The 22,326-nt window shown below is 42.9% G+C and overlaps 1 protein-coding gene across 2 annotated transcripts in view; it reads left to right on the forward strand.

Annotated features, from left to right (window-relative positions):
- Nucleotides 1-22,326, forward strand: part of TSNAXIP1 (translin associated factor X interacting protein 1) — a 135,684-nt gene that overhangs the window by 32,344 nt on the left and 81,014 nt on the right. For both annotated transcript variants that reach the window (XM_053449727.1, XM_053449728.1), the window contains exons 5-7: nt 2,443-2,536; nt 5,794-5,990; nt 16,884-17,016. In XM_053449727.1, the coding sequence (XP_053305702.1) occupies nt 2,443-2,536; nt 5,794-5,990; nt 16,884-17,016 (424 nt within the window). The remainder of the gene's footprint in view (nt 1-2,442; nt 2,537-5,793; nt 5,991-16,883; nt 17,017-22,326) is intronic.

The raw sequence follows: 22,326 nt of genomic DNA on the forward strand, positions 1-22,326 counted from the left end.
GGTAAGTACCGGGGGGGTAGATAATGGCGTCGGCGGGGGCGGCATTTTAAACTTCGCCCCAGGCGGCGTTAAGTCTTCGGCCGGCCCTGCAACTATCTAGTTGTAACTTACATGCTCCTGATATAGTCTGTGTCCTGTACGAGAATGGCCTAGTGATACCATGCTGATTAATACAGCAAGAAAGAAACAAACATCAATAAATTTGATTTATTAAAGAAATTGATTATGATACTGTTTTTATAAAGAAAGTGATTTATTTGTAGGTATTGTAAATCAATCATAGAGAGATATGGGTTTATAGAGGGTTAAGCACCTAATTACATATTCTAAAAAAAAACGGTTATGACACTTAAATATTTGGAATTTGTAGGTGTTGGAGGCTATGTTAAATATAAATATGTTAATAGTTATATTTTTAAGCGTCAGTTGGGCTTAACTTACTTCAGTGATGACATCTGATATTGTATTTTTCCAAAAATAATTTGTGAAAGCCTTGGTATGCCATTGTGTACATGGATTTTAGTTCTATATATGGATTTATTCAGGATGTGGCATTAGGGATTATTCTACCAATAAAATTATCACTTTTGTGTGGAGTTTTTTTTGTGAATTTAACACTTGTCACATTAACACCTTGGCGACAATTGATGATCACCTCCTAAATAGAAGCATTCAGTTAAACCAAAAAAAAAAAGCTAGTGGCCCTGTTTGATCGCTCCTAGGAGCATTTCATACTGTCACCTATTGAAGACATGCTGCTTCTAACAAGATGGCAGTGTCCATTCAAAGTAAAAAAGTTTTACTCACTAATCACTATGTGATTGGTGAAATAAAAGTATAAAAAAATATAAGAAAGATAAGAAAAATAGCAAATGTAAAAATAGTTAAATAAATAAATAAAAAAATTGTAATAATATTTAAAAATAAAAAGACCCTGGTGATGTTATCATGACATCATTAGGGGAATCATCAATTTCAAAGCAAATATGTAAAAAAAAATTGTTAAAAAATAAAATAAAAAATTCTAGCAAGTCCTAAAATTGACACTGTATCTTCCTAAAATTCTTGATATGAAAAGAGTTAAAATGCCAGCATTTAAAATACCCTGGGTGTCTAGTTATCAAAAATATATGGTTTGATGGGGTAAATTAAATTGGCTGATTTCAAAGATGTCCCAAATAGGGCATAGGCACAAACTGACCAAATAAAAAATAAATGTGCACCTCCCAAATGTGAGACAACGTGGAGGATCAACATGCACTCGGACCATGCAGCTGTACTTCTAGCTTCAGATGTCGGGTTATTCTGGGAGCTCGCAAACAGCGGTTAGAATGCAAGAAAAACCAAATAGAAGCCAGCTCACCAGAAGCTCATTTGCAATGAACGCCTACTTGTTTTTTCTTGCACCTCCCAAATGTGGATGGTAACACCGTACTCAGAAGATGTTGCTGAACATATATTTGGTGTTGGTTGGCAGTGACAAATAACAGAAGCTATAAACTCTATAAAGCTATAAAAAGTCCCATTATGTGACTCTGCTGGGCGCCTCACAGCACCCTCTTTACTGCGCCCCTGCAGAAAAGCGTAGGGTACCTGATTCATAATGGTAGCCCTGGCCAGTTTTTACCCCCTTGTCCAGCAAAACACTGGTCGCCAGGAAGTGGTTTGTCAAGCCCTGGTATATACTGTACATACACAACATACTTAACACATAAGGTGCATATGATGGTAATGTGTAGGGTTTTAAATGTGTGTTAAGGTTGTATTTTATATTGTTTGTTTCAGTGGTATCTAGACAGATTTTAACAGCTAGTTTAGCTTAATTGAACCTGTTTTGATCAAAATCAGCTGCCTGGATATGTTTATCTGTGAGGGGAAACAAAGCATAATGTGCTGAACTTTACATGTTACTACTTTGTAGCAATTCAGTTTTTGTTTTTTTAAGTTTTTCTTGGCAGAAATGCAGAAACTAGACTAGTCATTGATTTGGACTAATGATTCATATTTGCCAATAATATAGAAAGTCTTCTAAAAAGTATTATCAAAACATACCTAGAATTGAATATATCTCCTGTATACTTTGTGTCACCTGGAGTTATTTTAGATCTGTATTCTAGATGTAATTATGGGCTTATTGCAATTGTTATTTATTTTTCTTTTTAACTGGGTTTAGAAGAATGAGGACCAAGCAAAGTTCGTACCTTGTGAGTTCCCTACAGAAATGTTATAATGTGGAAGGTGGGACATACAAGGCCAAAAAAACAGTAAGAACTTTCCTGTGCTTGAGCCTCAGAGTAGAAATAATGTAGCGTACAGGTGCCCCAAAAGAGACAACCTTTTGGTACTTATATTGTCTTATAACAACATAATCAGATTTAAACTTCTAGTGGTAAGGTGACCTTTTTATCACACTAGGGGTAAAACATTTGTTCTTCTTTTCAGACCTACAGAGAAGTCTTTGATTACTTTATTGAACATTTTAAAACTTACAAGCCACTGCTTTCTGCTATTAAGAATGAGTATGAAGTCACCCTAGGTAGGTAAATGTTTAACGCAATATTTCAGCTATGGTATCATACTGTAAAAATGTTTTGGTAATGTTATATATATACACACACACACACACACACACATATTCACTGGTCATTTTATTAGGTACACCTTGCTAGTACAGGATTGGACCCCCTTTTGCCTTCAGAGCTGCCTTCATTCTTCGTGGCATACTCTACAAGTTGCTGGAAACATTCCTCAGAGATTTTGGTCCATATGGACCTGATGGCATCACACAGTTGCTGCAAATTTGTTGGCTGCATATCCATGATGCCAGTCTCCCGTTCCACCACATCCCAAAGGTGCTCTATTGGATTGAGATTTGGTGACCAGTTTGACGTGATGTGAACTTTGTGACATGGTGCATTATCCTGCTGGAAATAGCCATCAGAAGATGGATATACTGTGGTCATAAAGAGATGGACATGGTCAGCAACAATACTCAGGTAGGCTGTCACGTTTAAACGATGCTCAATTGGTACTAAGGGGCCCAAAGTGTGCTAAGTGTCCCCCAAACCATTACACCACCACCACGACCACCAGCCTGAGCCATTAGTACAAGGCAGGATGGATCTATGCTTTCATATTGTTTACGCCAAAGTCTGACCCTACCATCTGAATGCCGCAGCTGGAATCGAGACTCACCAGACCAGGCAACGTTCTTCCAGTCTTCTATTGTCCAATTTTGGTGGGCCTGTGTGAATTGTAGTGTAAGGGCACTGGGTGCCGGATCAGGTAAGAGTCTCGATGCAGGTTCGGATTCAGAGCATAGCTGTAGGCAGACAGATGATGTATCCAGTTCAGGGCTGCTCTCCACTTTAGCCTTAGTCTTACTCTTGGGCACCATCTGAGCATGATATAAACTTGGGGTGACAAGCTCAGTACAGGCAGGAAACTGTAAGCGCACCGACAAGGAGCACCGCTGGAAGCCCTCTTGCAGGGCACATGGCAGGTGCACGGCTGGAAGCCCTCTGGCAGGATACACAGCAGGAGCACAGCTGGAAGCCCTCTGGCAGGGCACACGGCAGGTCGCAGCAGACTGGCAGGCGGCAGCAGTTGATGCTGACCATTGTACGGTACAAAGGATGATCCGAAGAATAGTCGCAGTTCAAGCCAAAGGTCAGAAACCAGAATATCACAATCTACGGGGTACCAAGGGTCAAACACAGAAGACAGATCAGATGCAGCAAAGCAATATACAAGAACGGGAACACAATGCTCTAGCAATGAGGTTAGGCTAATGGCCGGTTTATATTGGGCCTTAATTGCTTAAATGAGGGGCAGGTGCGTCAAGAGCATGCAGGAATAACATAGCCAAGGAGAGGCAGAATGAAACCGCAACCCAAGATCCACCTGGTGGAGTAGAGGATAGGTGATTCATCTGGCATCCACAAGGTTGCTGATTCAAATCCCTCTGGATCAAGTCATGTAGCCTCAGTTTCCTGTTCTTGGCTATGGTCTTTTGCTGCTGTAGTCCATCAGCTTCAAGGTTCGATGTGTTGTGCGTTCAAAGATGGCATTCTGCATACCTTGGTTGTAACAAGTGGTTATTTGAGTTACTGTAGCCTTTCTGTCACCTTGAACCAGTCTGCCCATTCTCCTCTGACCTCTGACATCAACAAGGCATTTTCGTCCACACAAATGCCGCTCACTGGATATTTTTCCAGTAGATCTGTGGTTTCTGAAATACTCAGACCAGCCCGTCTGGCACCAACAACCATGCCACGTTCAAAGTCACTTAAATCTCCTTTCTTCCCCATTCTGATGTTCGATTTGAACTTCAGCAAGTTGTCTTGACCACGTCTACATGCCTAAGTTGCTGCCATGTGATTGGCTGATTAGCTATTTGTTTTAACAAGCTATTGAACAGGTGTACCTATTACAGTGGCCAGTGAGTGTATATACACATAACAAAATAATAATAAATAAATAAATTGAATAAGCTTATTAAGCCCAGATGAGAGCCTCACACAACATCAAGGTATATGAAAATTGTACTCCATGTAGAAAGATATGTGAGTCTGAAGCAGATGAGTAACAAGCGCTCACTGATAAAACTTCAAGATGGCCTCACTGTGAACCTTACTGTTCTCCTCTTTTAATTAAGATGCATCACCTTGTTTAGAATTGGTTGTGAAATAGTAAAGATTTATTCAGCTTGTGCTATGTGTTTATTTTTCTCAGGTTTTTTTTCATATACTTGCATTTTTTGAAAAAACTGAAGAAGAATATATATAGTATATTGTATAAATAAACTATATTGTTTCTTGTTTTGTACCTCTCTAGCGGTATTGTACCTCTCTAGCGGTATTTATATACTTTGGGTCACATATTGAGAATGTATTGATTTTTTTGTTCACATATCATATACCTTTGCTCACCCACTTTACTATTATTTTGGTTGTATTCAGATTTTGGGTGTATTGAAGGGGCACACCTTAAGTGTGGTTTGTAGCAAATTTATTTAGAACTGACACTTATTGCTGTATATATATTTTTAAGATACATATAATAGCCTTGTCACCATGGGACTTTTCAGTCATGATAGGCATGCCTTACCAAAGGCCCAATCAGATCCCAATGGAGTTTACATTAAGCTCAGTGTGACCAATAATTGCAGAGGTAAGCTGCTGGTTTGTTGTACTTTGCTCTGCTCTTTGTTTTAATTTCCCCCAGCGCAGGCTGTGGGTGGGTTCTAGATTTATGTTGTGTGCAATGAAGGCAGGTTGTGGTTTGTTGGTCTGCTGAGCATGGTGTGTGCATGGGGGAGAGTGGTTTAGGGATATAAAAGAGGAGATGAAAAATAGGGAGAAAAAGAAGAAACGAAAGGAAAGCAGGAGTATTGGGAAAGAAAAAAGTAAACAAGGAAATTCAGTAAAAATAGATGGAGAAGCAAGCAAGAGAGAGAGGGTAGAGAGGAAGAGGGATATCAAGGAATGAAAAAATGGAGGGGGGTGGGAGTTAAGAAACAAAGAGAGGGAAGGAGGAAAACATTTTCTTTGTGATGGGAATGTGCATCACAATTATAACTAGAATAATAACCAGAATTGTTATTATTCTTTATTGTTAAAGTGACCACACAGTTACACTGAGATTGTTGTACAACTGTTAGTCCATACTTTGACTTTGGATTTTTACATTGGCCATTTAAATGAATCAACATTTAAATGCAGCTGACATTTTTCTAATTTACTTTAAAAACTCACAATTATGTTTTACCTAATGTTCTTTACCTATTTACAGTCCACCAGAGACAACAGATATGTTCATTAGAAGCCTTGAAAACATTGCTAATGTCTGTATCCGAACATTGTGACCAGAAAATCCAGGCGATGCGGGAGGAAGAAAGGCTAGAAATAAAGACTCTCACTATGGAGAAACATCGCTTGATGGAAATTATTGATAAAATGAAAGAGGAGAACCACTCTTTGCAAGTTCAGGTGATTTATTTTGTTTGCGTACAGGCACTGAGTAGGATGAATACAAAGGGAGAATATGAGTAATGGAGGGGCGGTACACTGCACCTCTATAGCTGCAGCTTCTCCTAAAGGTAAGGGATTTAACTTTATTGTTTCAGTAAACAAATGCATGTAAAAATATTAGGGAGCTGGAGTGTTCTTGGATCACAAAACACACTTGAACAATCCCTGCATAAGAGAAACCCCACTATTGTGCATAGTTCTAAAAAATCTACTATGAATAAGCAATAAATGTAATTCACTCTGAAAACACAATCATAACACGGGAAGTGCAGTTCTCATAAAACCTCTTTAGTTAATTCTGTTACATTCTGCATGCTAGAGTAGAAGAGGTAGAATGCTAGAAAAAAGACCTTAAAAGTCCTGTGTCAGGACTGAGCTTCATGGTTATGGTGGAACTCTGATGATGGACTACCCTCTCTTCCCTGGAGACCGGTCTCCTTTTCATGGGAAAGCCCTTCTTAGGGCCTTTCTCACTAAAACCCATCACATCATCCATACCCGATTCTTCCCCTTCGACCCATTTGTGACATTGTTTCAGCTGTTTTCATGACTTTTTAAACCTAGGACTCCATGTCTACCTTGCCTGTGTTACATCTGAGTCTCGTACCAATTGTATATTTGCTTCAGGATTCTAACCTGGTTTGTTCTCGATTAAGCATTTTGGCTTTCAGAATCAGCTGGTACTTGATTATGCTGCTGTCTGAGCTGCTCCAGCTCAGCATAGGGGTTCCAGTTTTCCCATGATTAGTGTGACAAGTTTACATGAATTAACATTTACTGGTAAAACTTTTTTCCTTTGGGGTTGTCTTATAGTTACTATGTAACTATGTAACTATAAGACAACCCCAAAGGAAAAAAGTTTTACCAGTAAATGTTAATTCATGTAAACTATTTTTTTTAATAAAAGCTATGATTGAGAAAAATATTTTTTTTGTTTTTATTTCTTGCATTTTCCAACCTGTCCCCCAGTTACGCACATCTGCCCCCAGGCTTGCCACTCCAATAGGGCACTGTGGCCCATGATATGCCTTTTAACCCTCTATATGCCACTGTGCCCCATGGTATGCCTTTTGACCCCCTATGTGCCACTCTGCCTCCAGAAATGCCTTATACCCCTATATCCCATTCTGGCATTTAGGGGGTTAAAATGCATATTATGGGGCAGATTGGCATATAGGGAGGTATAAGGCATTTCAGGAGGCAGAGTGGCATTAAGGGAGTTAAAAGGCATTGTATAGAGCACTGTGCCTCCAGAAATGCCTTATACTCATATATGCCACTCTGGCATTTAGGGGGTTAAAAGGCATATTATGGGGCAGAGTGGCATATAGGGAGGTATAAGGCATTTCAGGAGGCAGAGTGCTCTATTAAATGCCCCCTTAACGCCACTCCAGAAATGCCCTATGCCCCCATTTAACACACACACACACACACACTATACCCCCATTTAACTAACACACACACACACACACTCTGTCTCTCTCCCCCCCTCTCTCACCCCTCTCTCCCCTCTCAGCCCACTCTTACCGGTGCTTCCAGCCGGGGCAGCGGGTTGACGTCGCCTTCCGCTGCAGCCGGGAGGAGGTGGAGTTGGCAGCGGGGGTTTGTATGCGTCCGTCGCGTATACTTTCCCCGGCTGTCAGAGATCAGAGTGCGGCACCGGTGCGGGGAACTCTGATCTCTGACAGTCAGGGAAGGTCTACGCGACGGACGCAGACAACCCCCGCTGGTAGCCACACCTCCTTCCGGCTGCAGCGGACGTTGTCTACGCGAACCGCGTAGACGTCAACCCGCTGCCCCGGCAATACAGCAGGAAGCACCGGTAAGTGTGTGTATGATGGGGGGGGTGAGACAGGAGGATCCAGGTCCCTTGCAGCGGTGCGGGGGATCTGGATCTTAGTCTCCTAATCAGACCTCTATTTGAGGTCTACGGCACCTATTACGGGGTGTCTGGCTGGACGGTTGTTAGGGTTTACCCTATTTGTGTTGTTCACACCCTTTGTGCCGACGGCTCAGCTTTCCGACCAGGAGGGGTGCTACACCTTTGTCAAAGGCACTATTGGAGAGGCGCTCTACACATTCGCTAATATATACTTACCTAACAGCCTTTCCAAGATTCTCCGCTGTTTGCGCCCTTTTCAGGAGGGTGTCCTGATCCTGGGTGGGGACTTCAACGTTGCCGTGGACCCCAGGTTGGACGTTTCTGTGGGCCGTTCCAGTGCTTCTCCGTCTGTTCTGAATAGGATAAAGTTGCTTCTCAGGGACTTTCAGTTGGTGGACTGCTGGAGGGCCCTGCATCTGTCTGACAGGGATTACAGTTTCTACTCATTTCCCCGGCAATTATACACACAAATTGATTATATTTTTTTGCCCTATTATCATCTTTCTCGCCTGACTGGAGCTCACTATGGCTCGATAACGTTGTCGGATCATGCTCCTCTGGTTTTGTCCATCTCTTCCTCCTTGACTCGCCCTGCTTTTACGACGTGGAGGCTCATGAGTCGCTTTTGACCGATGCTGTGAACTTCTCCAAAATTAAAGAGACTTTAACGGACTTTTTCAAAGATAAGTTGACCCCTGGGATGTCGCCGTTGACTGTTTGGGAGACGCACAAATGCGTGATCCGTGGCCACTTCATTGCTATGGGTGCGGAACGGAAAAAGGCCAACTCGCTTGCGCTTCGTTCCCTCTATGAGAGGATTGCTGAACTCGAGCGGCACCACATGGACGGCGCTTCAGCAGAGGACTACCAGTTGCAATGCCGGAGAAAACTCTCCTCCATCCTTAACGCCCATGCCCGTAAGTTGTTTCTGCACATGAAAGCCCTGTTTTACGAACATGGTGATAAGCCTGGAAAGTACCTGGCGTGGGCACTACGTCATAGATGTACGCTCTCTTATATTCCTCGCATCAAGTCCTCTCTGGGCACGCCTCATCGTCTCCCTCAGGACATTATGAAAGCATTTGTGTCGTATTACACGGGTCTTTACAATTTATCTCTGGCCCTCTCCCCGGATGCCAAGCTCCGCAAATCGGAGCAAATCAAGGCGTCTTGCCTCCGACGTTGCTGACCAGCTGGAGGCCCCCATCTCCCTGCCTGAGCTTGTGGCGGCGATCAAACATTCTAAGTCCGGTAAATGCCCTGGTCCAGATGGCCTTCCACTACTTTATTATAAAAGATTGATGGATATCCTGGGCCCTCAGTTAGTGAAGACCTTTAATGCCCTTGTGGATGGCTTAGATTTTCACCCCTCTACCCTCATGGCCAACATCTCTTTGATCCCAAAGGACGGGAAAGATCCCGAACTCTGTAGTAGTTATAGGCTTATTTCTCTGCTTAATGCGGATATTAAGTTATTTTCCAAGATCCTAGCCACCAGGTTGCAACCCTTGGTTCCGCACCTGGTCCACCCTGATCAGTCCGGGTTTGTTAGGGGCGGGAATCCCGGGACAATACGATGCGTGCTATGAATATCATACACGCAGCTGGGCACCTTCGGTCCCCTCTCCTGCTCCTGTCGACAGATGCCAAGAAGGCGTTCGACAGGCTGGACTGGACTTTCCTGTCCGCTGTCTTACAGCACTTAAATTTTGGTCCACATATGCGTCGGTGGGTTCTATCACTATATACCGCCCCCTCAGCTAGGATTAGAGTTAATGGGGCCCTGACAGATCCTTTCCCTATCACTAATGGCACTAGACAGGGCTGCCCCCTCTCCCCTCTCCTGTTTATTTTGTCCCTTGAACCACTTTTAGAGGCCATTAGACAGAATATGGATATCAGGGGTCTGTTGTTGGGGGGTACACACCATAAGGTGCTTGATTATGCTGACGACTTGCTTTTTGCCGTGACTGCTCCGAGGGTTTCTCTTCCTAACATCATCAAGGAGTTTCGACTCTATGGGGAGCTCTCGAACTTTAAGATCAATTCTACCAAGTAGGAGATTCTCAATATTTCTCTGCCGCAGACTAAGGCCCGATGGTTGATGTCTACTTTTCCTTTCAAGTGGGCTGCCGGCCAACTGAAATATCTGGGCGTTTGGCTCACAAGTGACTTGTCTCGTATGTATGCCTGCAACTTTCCTCCACTATTGGCTACCCTGCAATGCGATCTGTCCCGCTGGTCCCCGCAGTATTTGTCCTGGTTTAGGCGGATTGGTGCCCTGAAGATGAATGTGATGCCTAGGATTCTTTACCTGCTTCAGACGATTCCCATTCGGCTACCCCCGTCCTTTTTTGCTTCTCTCAAAACCATGTTCCTTCGATTTGTGTGGGCTAACAGGAGGCACAGGAATAGATTCTCTACGTTAGTCCTCCCCAAGTCCTGTGGGGGGATGGGCCTGCCGTGTCCCCGCACTTACTATCATGCTTGCCATCTTTTGAGGGTCCTGGAGTGGGCACATGGTCTTGATAAAGACCTCATTGTGAGGTCGAAACGTTGTTGTCTGTTTCCTACAATAAATCTGTCTGATGGAACCCCTGCGTGCCTGGAGCCTTCTTCTATTTTTGCCATCTTTTGAGGGTCCTGGAGTGGGCACATGGTCCCTTGCACAAATTGTGGATAGCTATGGAGTCGTCGCTCCTGGGCATCCCTATTGGTCACCTCCCGTGGCTGCAGCGGCATCACTCACGGGACCTTGCTGGGGCTCACCCCTTGATATCCGCGTTGTTACGAGTCCTGCATTCTCTCCATGTGAAGTCCTACCCATCACCACTGCTGCCACTGCGTAACAATCCTGATTTTCCCCCGGGACAGGCTCCGGGCCCTTTCTTGCGGACAGCCTTGACGGATTACGTCCCGTTCTCTCAGTTTATTGCTGGAAATCGTCTGCGCTCCCTGACCGACATATGCGGCGACTCGGGGCCCTCCCTCCTGGAACGCTTTTAGTATTGTCAACTCTCCAGTTATTTCTCGTCCCTCCTGGGGTCCGGCACGCCCGCTAGGGCTCCTACTCGTTTTGAATCGCTGTGCACTAGACCTGAACTCCCGGCACATGGTGTTTCCCTGCTTTACCGACTCCTACTTCAGCACCCGAGAGCCGAGCCCTTACGTTTTCAAAGTCTCTGGGAACAGATGTTGCACATTACGCTGGATCAGTCTGATTGGGACAAGATCTTTCTTTTGACCCACAAGTGCTCCAGACAAACAAAGGCGCACCCACTGGTACATGACGCCTGTGGCGCTCCGTAGAGCTTTTCCCGACTCCTCCAACAAGTGCTGGCGCTGTGGTGTTGCTCCTGGTACTCTACTCCATATCTGGTGGGACTGTTCAAAGATTGCTCCGTTCTGGTCGAGTGTCCATGAGACAGTTCAACGCCTTTCAGACGACCCTCCACCGTTCCTGCCTAGTTTTTACTTGCTCAGTCATACCTCTCAGTCTATTGCTGGCTTCAAAAAGTCGGTGACCCGTCATTTACTAACTGCGGCACGGTCGCTTATCCCTCTTCACTGGAAGGATGCTTCTCCGCCCTCCTTTCACGAATGGATCGAACGGGTCGAGTCAATCAGGGTGTTTGAAGAGCTGGTTCTGCAATCCGAGGACCGTCATGCGCAATATCTCCGGACGTGGTTTCACTGGCTCTCATTTTTGGCGGACCCTCTTACTAAATCTCTCCTGCTGCAGTAATGCCGCTACTTTGTGCTGTGAGCTGCTGGGTGTCGGGTGGGACCTCCGTCCCTGTGTTCTTTACCTTGATTCCTTTTTCCCTCCCGGGTGGGTGGTGGGGAGGTCTACTTGTCTTGTATACTTTGCCTTATCACTCCGCCTTTATATACTTGGACGCCGCCGTTTCTTGTTTGCTCATGTCTGATAAGACTGATTGTTATTCTCACTTTGTAAGGACCGCTGTGTCTACATGGCTGTCCGGATGCCGGTGTTACACTTGATTCTGTACTGCCTTTGCCCGCTGCGTTGGGTATTCGTGCCCAGTTTTATCTCCTTGTGCCCTCCTCCCGTCCGTCTTTTTCACCTGTACACCTTCTCCCTGTTTCCCCTTTTGCCCTCTCCCTTTTTTCCCTGTCCTTCTGTTGTTCCTTGAAAACTAATAAAAATTATATTTACAAAAAAAGAATATCTGGGCTAAAATCTTGGAGGTGATAAAATTGTATTGCTTTCCTTAAAATGACATTCTGCTTTGGCGGATTTAAAAGCACAGGAGAGTTAAGAGACAGCAAGTAAAAGTCATATTCCCCTTCTTAAAAGTTTTTAAAACACATAGTTAAAAACTTTATATATAAAATACGTTTCAAATCAGACATCCCCTTACCACCATTCACGTTTTGTTTGCACGTTTTCTCACTTTTTAGTTCCAGAAAAACCTAAAACAAACATGCACAGGTTTATTTGCGTACAAGTCAGAAGGGGGAAATACCACTCCTAAAAACATCATTATTGGTAAGAGTATTGCCTTAATGATTAAAATTATCCCTTCTATTGCCAGATTTCGGGTTTGCCATAATCTATTTTGAGATGTTCATGGGATACATGATCAAATGCTTTTTTAAAATCAAGAGATAAAATGGCCAGTTTTTGTTTACGGTCTTTCTGATACAAGATCAGATCACGTATTACATTGAGGTGTTTCCAGATCCTGGGATACCACAGATCTGATCTGGGTGAATAACCTTATCTATTACAACTTTTGTTCTGTTAGCTAAAATCTTGGCCATAATTTTATAGTCTACATTCAGAAGGGTGATAGGCCTCCAGTTCTCTAATTTTGATCACCCTACTTAAAAATTTGCGTAATTATGCCTCTTCTCCTGGGCATTAAAATCTTCTATCAAAATGTTAAAAAGATCATCCTTTAAAAGTTCCAAAAACATGTATAAAATTCGATAGGGATTCCATCTGCTCCTGGGGACTTACCAGCAGAAAAGCTTTTAATTGCATCATGCAATTCGGTTTACAACAGTTTTCTGCTTAACCACGCTTGATCATTAGATTTGAAAACATTAGTTATGGCCCCCAGAGTATCTATTAAAAAGGCTTTGGTAAAACTCTTGTGACACTTTTAAAATGCCCACAATGGAGGACTGGCCTTCCATTTCTAAAATTAGGTCTCTCTTTTGAGATATTTGTTTAAAAAATGAAGCGAGAGCACTTCTCCCCTTCCTCCAAGTGCTTTACCAGGGCATTACAAATAATTTGTTTACCTTTAAAATCTAAAACCTTTCGTCAGTTCGTCAGTATTGCTTACACCAGCCTCTTTCAACTTAAAAAGAGTTTGCAAACGCACATTAAGATCTTTAAAATCTTGTTTTTCTTCCTCTTGCCAGCAACAATAAAAAAGTTCTTAATCTTGGACTTGATGGTTCCCACCAGTTCAAAAATTCTTTCTGGTACTGTCATCGCCCATATGTGACCTTAAAATTATTCTGGATTTGTTTGTCATCTAGTAATAATAAATTTCCACAGACCATTCCTAGTTTTTGATTCATTAAGAATTAAAAAGCTAGTTTTTAAAAGCTTATGGTCTGAGAACAGTATCTTCTAAAAACATGTCCTGGAGATTAAAACCAGCAGAGGACAACGTAAAATCGATGCGGGAGCTGACCTGGCCATTAGACCATGTATATCCAGGGTCAGAGGGTTTGAAATGCCTCCATGCATCTTTCAATTTAAAATCAATGATAAAATTTCTAAGATAGCGAGAAGTTCTATCTACCTTCTGGTTCTCATCCCCTCCACTTTTCTCCCGGTAGTATACAATTAAAATCACCTCCAACTATTAGGGGGGAAAGAACCTGTGGCAAAGAAGGAGATACGCTCTAAAATGTATTTTCTTTCTTAACTGGTGAGGCATATACATTCATAAGACGAACATTAAAACCTTTAAAAACAACAGATGACTCCGGAAGGTCTTCTAGCTCTAATTTTCGCTTGGATGATTCTACAATGTAATCTCCAGGGCTCCCGGAAAACGGTTGTTCCAGATTTGAGATCTTACTGCTGGACTTTCCACCTCTGTCATCGGGACTGCTCTCAAGGTCTCCCACAGGAATTCGACTCTCGTGGCTGGTAGAAGGACCTGCACAGGGATTTAAAAACATATTGGGATCCGCAGGACCCACCACTGGGGAGGGATCCATTGGACCCGAATTGTTCCTTCTAGGGCTGAAACAACTAATCGATAAAATCCATAATAATCGATAATGAAAATCATTGTCAACGATTTTCATTATCGATTAGTCGAATCGATTTTTATCGATTATAAAAAGAGGTTTTTTCAGAGCAAATGCTCTGGAAAACTCCTCTCCTCATATAATCCGACCTCAAACAGAGATCGGATTATAACACTACAATCCAGATCCCCCGCAACGCTGCAGGAGACCTGGATTCCCCTCACTGTCGGCCGGTCTCTCTGAAGGTGAGTAACAGAGGCTGTCTGTGCTCATCGCTCAGACCCCCACCAGCTGACAGAGAATCATCCTCTCTGTCAGCCGGTGAGGGTCTGCATTGCACAGACAGCCTCCGTTACTCACCTTCACTTACGCTGAGGCTTCTATGAAGCTGCAGTGAAAGTGCCTGTCAGTAACGGAGCCGGGTAGAGAGGCAGAGCAGTGTATGGGAGGGGGGAGGAGTCAGAGGGGTGTATGGGAGCCACCCTCCCATACACCACTCTGGCTCCTCCCCCTCCCATACGCCACTCTGCCTCTCTACCCGGCTCCCTGGTGTCTTGTCAGCAACGGAGGTTCACAGGAGGCAGAGTGGAGTATGGGAGGGGGGAGGAGGCAGAGTGTATTATGGGAGGGGGGAGGAGGCAGAGTGGAGTATGGGAGGGAGAGGAGGCAGAGTGGAGTATGGGAGGGAGGAGGCAAAGTGATGTATGGGAGGGGGAGGAGCCAAAGTGATGTATGGGAGGGGGGAGGAGGCAGAGTGGTATATGGGAGGGAGAGGAGCCAAAGTGATGTATGGGAGGGGAGGAGCCAAAGTGATGTATGGGAGGGGGAGGAGGCAGAGTGGTGTATGGGAGGGGGGAGGAGGCAGAGTGGTGTATGGGAGGGGGGAGGAGGCAGAGTGGTGTATGGGAGGGGGGGAGGCAGAGTGGAGTATGAGAGGGGGGAGGAGCCAGAGTGGTGTATGGGAGGGAGAGGAGCCAGAGTGGTGTATGGGAGGGGGAGGAGGCAGCGTGGAGTATGGGAGGGGGAGGAGCCAGAGTGATGTATTGGAGGGGAGGGGCCAGAGTGGTGTATGTGAGGGGGAGGAGCCAGAGTGGTGTATGGGTGAGTTATAGTGGTGTATGGGGGGTATTATGAATTTCAGGGCATATAGGGGTATAAGGCATATCGATATTAGGCATATCAGGGGGGCATAAAACATATCTGGGGTAAAAGGTATATCAGGGGGCTCAATGGCATATAGGGGGTATAAGGCATATCGATATTAGGCATATCAGGGGGGCATAAAACAAATCTGGGGTAAAAGGTATATCAGGGGGCTCAGTTGCATATCATTGGCATATAAGGAGTATAAGGCATATCAGGGGGCACAGTGGAATCTGGCATATAAGAGGTATAAGGCATATATGGGGGAAGAGTGGCAAGCTGGGGGTCAGATGTGCATAACTGGGGGCAGTTTGGTAAATAAAAAAAAATTAAACAAGGCTTTTTTCTCAGTTTTTATTAAATATGAAAAATAGTTAACATATGAATTAATATTTACTAATCACTTTGTATTAAAACCTAGTTTGAGAAACACCGTGTTTGGGTTCTTGTAACTTTTATTATTATGTCAGTAAAATAAGAAGGTGAATAGAGAGAGGCCATTGCAATAAAGAGATGAAAGTGTAAATTGTAAGTTTTTTATTACATTATTTTAAATTGAAGAAAAATTGCATTTTTTTATCCGATTAATCGATTAATCGAAAAAATAATCGGCCAACTAATCGTAATCGGCCAACTAATTAAAATAATCGTTAGTTGCAGCCCTAGTTCCTTCATCTGATTACTTGAGATTACTAATGCCACTGCAACCAGCACAGCCGGATCATCCAGTGGCGGCATCACCATTACAGGCTCCTTTAGGTCAGCCGTAGAGGAGGGCTTACTTGGACCTGCGTCTTGTTTGCCAGGCTGTCCAGCAGCCATATCTGCCCAGGACCGCCGGGGCTTGCTGGGACAGTCCTTATATACATGGTCTGGCTTGCCACATCCTTAGCATAACTTGGACTTATTACAGCTGGCAGTTAGGTGGCCCATTCTCCACAGTTCCTGCATAGGGGCCTAGGGTCAGCTGTGCAGGCCACCTGAGTGTGCCCATAGCCGCCGCACCTCCTGCACAGGAATGACATCCCAGGGCAGAAACCGTATCCTCTGTTGCTACCGATGGAGAAACTCTGGGGGATGCACTATTCCGTCAACCCCTTTCTTGTGCTCTTTTAACTGCACAAGGAACCTCCTCTTACAGTTCCAAATACCCATCTCATTCCGTACCTTCTGTGGGTTAGATACTTTGTTACAATATCAATATAAACAGGCTATGACAGCTTCATCAGATACATATGGGTTATACATATGAACAGTAAAAGGGATTTTCTCACCGCCATACAGCAATGTAAAGCAGAGTCCATCCAATCGAGGGTCATCTTTCTTTTCTCTGAGATTCTTATAGATGTTGTGACACACACACCGATGTTCGGTAATGTTACTATATATGTACCTCTAACTTGGTCTTGCAGGCAGTAGATGTTTTGAAGATCCAGTCCAAGTGTTTTCATTAGCACCTCCTCTACAACATACTTTGTAATGTGTTGTAAAAATAACTATTGAGAAACACATTGAGATTGTCCTGCAGATCAGGATCTCCTTAAAACATACAGGTTCATTGTTAACATGTTTTTTTTTCACAGGTATCCAAGATGCATGAAGAGCTTGCCAAAGGATATATACTATATAGAAATGAGCGTGATGCTCGGAAACTACTTATTTCTGATATGAATGAGCTGAAATATGAACAAGACACACAAATCACTAACGTTCATAGTAAGTTAATAGTAAAGCACATTATTTCTCTTAAAACCTCTCTCTTAAAAATACTCCCCTCTTCATTGTGCTCTTCATGTCTCAACAATAAATGTCTTGGGATGTCTACATCTGGCATGCATTTCTAAAACTGGCATTTTGTGTGTTCATTTGGAAAATAAAGTAATCACTACAACTCAGGGGCATACCTGGAGTATTTGGCACCTGGGGCGGATCCTGTATGTGGCACCCCCCAACCACACAAACACTTTAAAACTGCATAGCTTCTATCATTATATACTGGTGTAGACATTGAAGGTGGTACAGCATTACACCTATCACTATATACTAAGGCAGACATTGATGGTGGTACAGCGTAATCCCTATCACTATACATTGAGCCAGACATTGATAATAGTTCAGCATAACTCCTATCACTATATACTAAGCCAAACATTGATGTGGTGTAGGCCTACCACTTCATTGTCTTGCTTAGGGATGCACCGAAACTTCTGGACTGAAACCGAAAATGCAGCATTTACCTGTCCGAAACCGAATATGACCCCCCACCATAAAAAAAAAATCTCACACTTTTATTTAACGTAAGTAACACAGCAAAATAGGACAAAAACATTAATTAACAATATTAACATATATATATGATTGTTAACAGCAATCACACTCCTATCATGCCCAGGCATACCCAAATTCCAGCATGTACTAGCTGACTTGGCATGATAGGAGTATGATTGCTGTTAGCATCTATATACATCTATCATATACACAAACACTTTAACAGTCACTCACTAATTCACACTTTCATTCACATAATTCACACAATCATTTACACATTCATTAATGCATTCTCACAAACTCATTAATTATCTCCCTCATTCAGACAATTCATCTACACATTCACTCATTCTCACTATCTACCTTTCCCCCTTTTCTACCCCCTTCTCACTATCTACCCCCCTCCCCACTATCCAACCCCCTCCCTCCCCACTATCTACTCCCCTCTCCCTCCCTCTCGACTATCTACCCCCTCTCCCTCCCTCCCCACTATCTACCCTCCTCATCTACCCTCCTCTCCCCACTATCTACGCTCCTCTCCCTCCCTCCCCACTATCTACCCTCTCCCCCTTTGTAGTTAAAGGTTTTGGACTTACCATTCAGAAGTCCTGCGGTGGGAGCACGACGCCTCAGTCTTCCTGCTCTGCCGCTGCGCTGCTTCACTGCTGAGCGTCATATTTCGGCGCTCTGCATGAGATGCCGGCATCGCAACTGAGTGAGATCGCAATGCCAGAAGAAGGACTCGCTATCATCAACTCCTAGGGTCAACACCTCACCACATCCTGAACAAAGGCTTGTCCCCACCGAAGAAGCTTTGCAGAGTCTGTTCAGTGAAAAAAAGGCCTGAGGCTCTGGTTGTTCGCAGATGACGCCTTTTTTTTACACCTGGATTCCTGTTCGGGACAGTTAAGTCACTAAGTGGTTTTCGGATGCTCACGACGTTGTATCCCCTCCCTCTTTTATTTCTCCTTTTCTTTGTATGTTTATTTTTATATTTATTATTCTTTTTCCTTTCCCGCTTCTTAATTGTACACTTTATTCCCACTGGCTTATATATATATATATATATATATATATATATAATTATTTTGTTTTTTGTTTCTCGCGACCACAACATTTGTCTCCCTTATGCCCCCTTGTGTCACACGTTTATACACTGCACCTGCGCTCCAAGTATTTACTGTTACAACAAGGGACATGAGTACCTCCTCTCCTATTGTGTATTAATCCTGTATACTACGTTGTACATGCAGGCTTTCTATACTGTGCCCTAGAGGGCTTTGTTCAGCTCTTATATGTTGACTCCCGACCTGTCCTTTCTGCTACTCCCCTTTCAGCTTGATTTTTGGCCTCCATGCCACTACTTGGATATTGCATGTGTGCTTATCCAGCCTTGGGCATTCACCTCACTCACTGTTCTTTTATTTTATTTTTATGCCTTCTGTTGGGTATAACGATTCAATGTATATCCTTACTATGGGCGTCACCTTGCTTTAATTGTTACTTCGCACTAAACATCTAATGTTCACTTCGCCAACACCTTACAGACAAAAGATCGAAATGAGTATGTTTATTGAGTCTAGATATGGCTTTGCGGACCCTCTCCAATAGAATACTTCCCCTTTCTCTTGAATTCTCATCCCTCCTCATACCACCCCCTAGTGTTATTTATCTCTTTAGTACATTTATATTAATGCACATATGTACAAGTTGTTATTGGTTATTAGTTGTTTACCTGGTTTACATTGTTTTCCTATCTTTTTATGTACATTTGTTTTTTGTTTGGGCATATATTGTATACAAGTCAGGCGCGGCTGCAGGTTACATCCCTTTGTTACGATCTCTTTTACCATAATTCAGCCTATTTGTTCTCCGTCACCATGGCTGAGCTCAAGATCCTCTTTCTGAACGTTAAAGGTCATAACACACCTCAAAAATGGAGACTCCTATGGGATGAAGCCAAAACATGTAAAGCCAATATCATCAAGGAAACTCATCTTAAGAAACTACACAGCCCACCTCCATTCTATGGCTGCATCTAAAACTGCTGGAGTCTCGGTGGTAATTTCTAAACACCTCTCCTTCTCACGCCTTCACAAATTTCCAGACCCGCAGGGACGGTACCTTATTCTCGTTTGCACAATCAATTCTGTTGTATATACCTTCGCATCCTTTTACGCCCCTAACTTTGCCATGAAGCAATGTATAAAACAGATAAATGCAAACAAGGGCAAAATATTTTGTGTGGAGATCTTAACGCTGCGCTACATCCCCCCCTTGACAACACTGCAACTCACACATTCTCGCGCAACAGGCATATACATAAATGGGGAACTGACTTGACGGCCTTATTTCTTCACTCCTACCTATTTGACTCTTGGTGTGTCTTACATCCATCAGATAGGGACTACACCTTCTTTTCTACCCCACATAAATTTAATTCGCGTATAGATTAAATTTTTCTTGACAAGCTTACTTCACAAAAAATGACATCTTTCAAGATTGGGACTATCTCCTGGTCTGATCATGCTCCAGTTTTGCTATCTATCAAACTTGCCCATCATTTTGCTGGTAAAGGCACTTGGAGGCTAAATGATAATCTCTTATTATCTGATGCACACAAGACACAGATTCAGTCCCACCATACACATTATTTCCAAGACAACCAAACCCCTGATACACCTATTGAGACTACCTGGAACGCCCAAAAAGTGGTCATTCATGGCAAGTTAATTAGCCTAGTGTCCCATGTCAAAAAACAATACACGGGTCGAAGGAATTCTTAAACTTTATGAATTAGATTCTACCGTTCACATGATTCAAAACTTCAATTGGCTGAAATCAATTTCCAATTCACCGCTTACTTGATGCTGAAACTTAAACAACAATTTTATGCAAAGGTTAATAAGACAGATACACTTTTAGCTAGAAAACTTTGCCACACGGTTACAACCTCCAGACCGTCTCACATTAAGGATCGAAACAACCACTTAATTAGCAATCCATCACAAATGGTGGAGGTCTTTGCTGATTTTTTACGCTCAATTCTATAACCTCAAAAAGACCCTACAGTTCAACAACCTACTCATACAGATATTAACAATTACATTGCCTCCGTCAATTTGCCTGTGCTCACCCCTGACCTAGGAGATACATTAGAGACTCCCATTGAGCTGCAGGAAAGTGGTGAGTCAACTCAAAAAGCACTCTGCTCCAGGCCCCGATGGCTACGCTACCTCATATTACCAAACCGTTCTGCCCACATTGGGGCCATTTTTATTGTCTCTGTTTCGGTCTTATATGTCATTGGGTCATATCCCTCCAGAGAATCTTTGAGCACACTTAATTACCATACCTAAACCGGGAAAGCCTAATGATGTATGCTCTAACTTCAGGCCCATTTCTCTCCTTAACAATGACGTCAAGATATGTGCCAAAATTCTTGCTAATAGAATGTCTCACCTCCTATAAATGCTTCCAATGTCTGTTCACTCCTTAAGGACTGGGCTTTTTTTTTTCTTTTTGTACCCTTCGTTACAATTTTAAAACTTTTGTGGTGCTCGTGTTTAGCTGTAACCTTCTTCTCCTCTCTAATTTAGCGTACCCATACAAGTTATATATTGTTTATTCAGAACAAGAAGGGCTTTCTTTAAATACTATTTTTTATCATATCATCTAATTTCCCATCCAAAAAGTAATAAAATATGGTGAAAAATTGAAAAAAGTACTTTTTCTCACTTTTTATTTGAAAACCCTTTTACTCATCTATAAAAGCTAATGAAAAAAACTTGCTAAATGGATTCTACTATTTGTCCTTTTTTTGCAAGTTATAGGGCAACAAGTACAAGTAGTGTTTTGCTATTTCAAAACTTTTTTTCAGATCAGGAAATCCTGTCCCCATGCCCTCTTTGGGACATCTTTGAAGTCAGCCAATTCAATTCACCCCCATCATATTTTTTAAAACTAATCATCTCAAGATATTTAAAATGCCGGTATCACTTTCCATGCACTAATTATACTACCAGCCTTTGTGGTAGTAATTTTTTTGGGGGGAGGTTTTCACACAATTTCTACGAATTTACAGCTCCTGGTATGTATTCCAATTTGTGTTCAGCAACATCTGAACATCATTGTGTTCAGCAACATCATTGTACCTGAGAAGAATAATACACCCATGTTGAGTTGTTTTGGGAGGTAAAAGGCTACATTTGGGAGTGCTCATTTTTCAACATGGAACTTTGACATCTGGTCATCCTGCCTCCATGTCCTATTTGGGACAACTTTGAAGCTGGTCATTTCAATTTCCCCCCATCAAACTTGTTTATGGCCACTGCCATCCTGCGAATGGCTGGATCTCTCGCAGTTGCGCTTGTGACCTCTCGTAAATGGCAGACGTTGACATCCCGGGGAGGGGCCACACAAGACCCCTGCAGCAAATGTTGACATTGAGGCATTACAGCAACACCGTTTAAGATAAGAAAGCAATCTTGGTCATTAACTGAATGTTTTTCTGCTTGTTAAGGGGTTAAACATACAGTGGTGGAAGATTAGAATTATCTGATTATATAATGTCTTAATAGCTGTACTGCTTTTGCTAAAATCTTGCTGTTGTTGCTTTTAATCCAACACACATCTATATATGCATATTTCATATATACTGCTGTCAAACTGGACATAAACATTTACTTTGTCCTAGCTATATCTACCTATAAAGTGTCCTTGGTTAACATTTGTTACAAAATGTAATCAGGCATTTTC

Source organism: Spea bombifrons, chromosome 10 (assembly GCF_027358695.1).
Source record: "Spea bombifrons isolate aSpeBom1 chromosome 10, aSpeBom1.2.pri, whole genome shotgun sequence".
Taxonomy (NCBI): Eukaryota; Metazoa; Chordata; class Amphibia; order Anura; family Pelobatidae; genus Spea; species Spea bombifrons.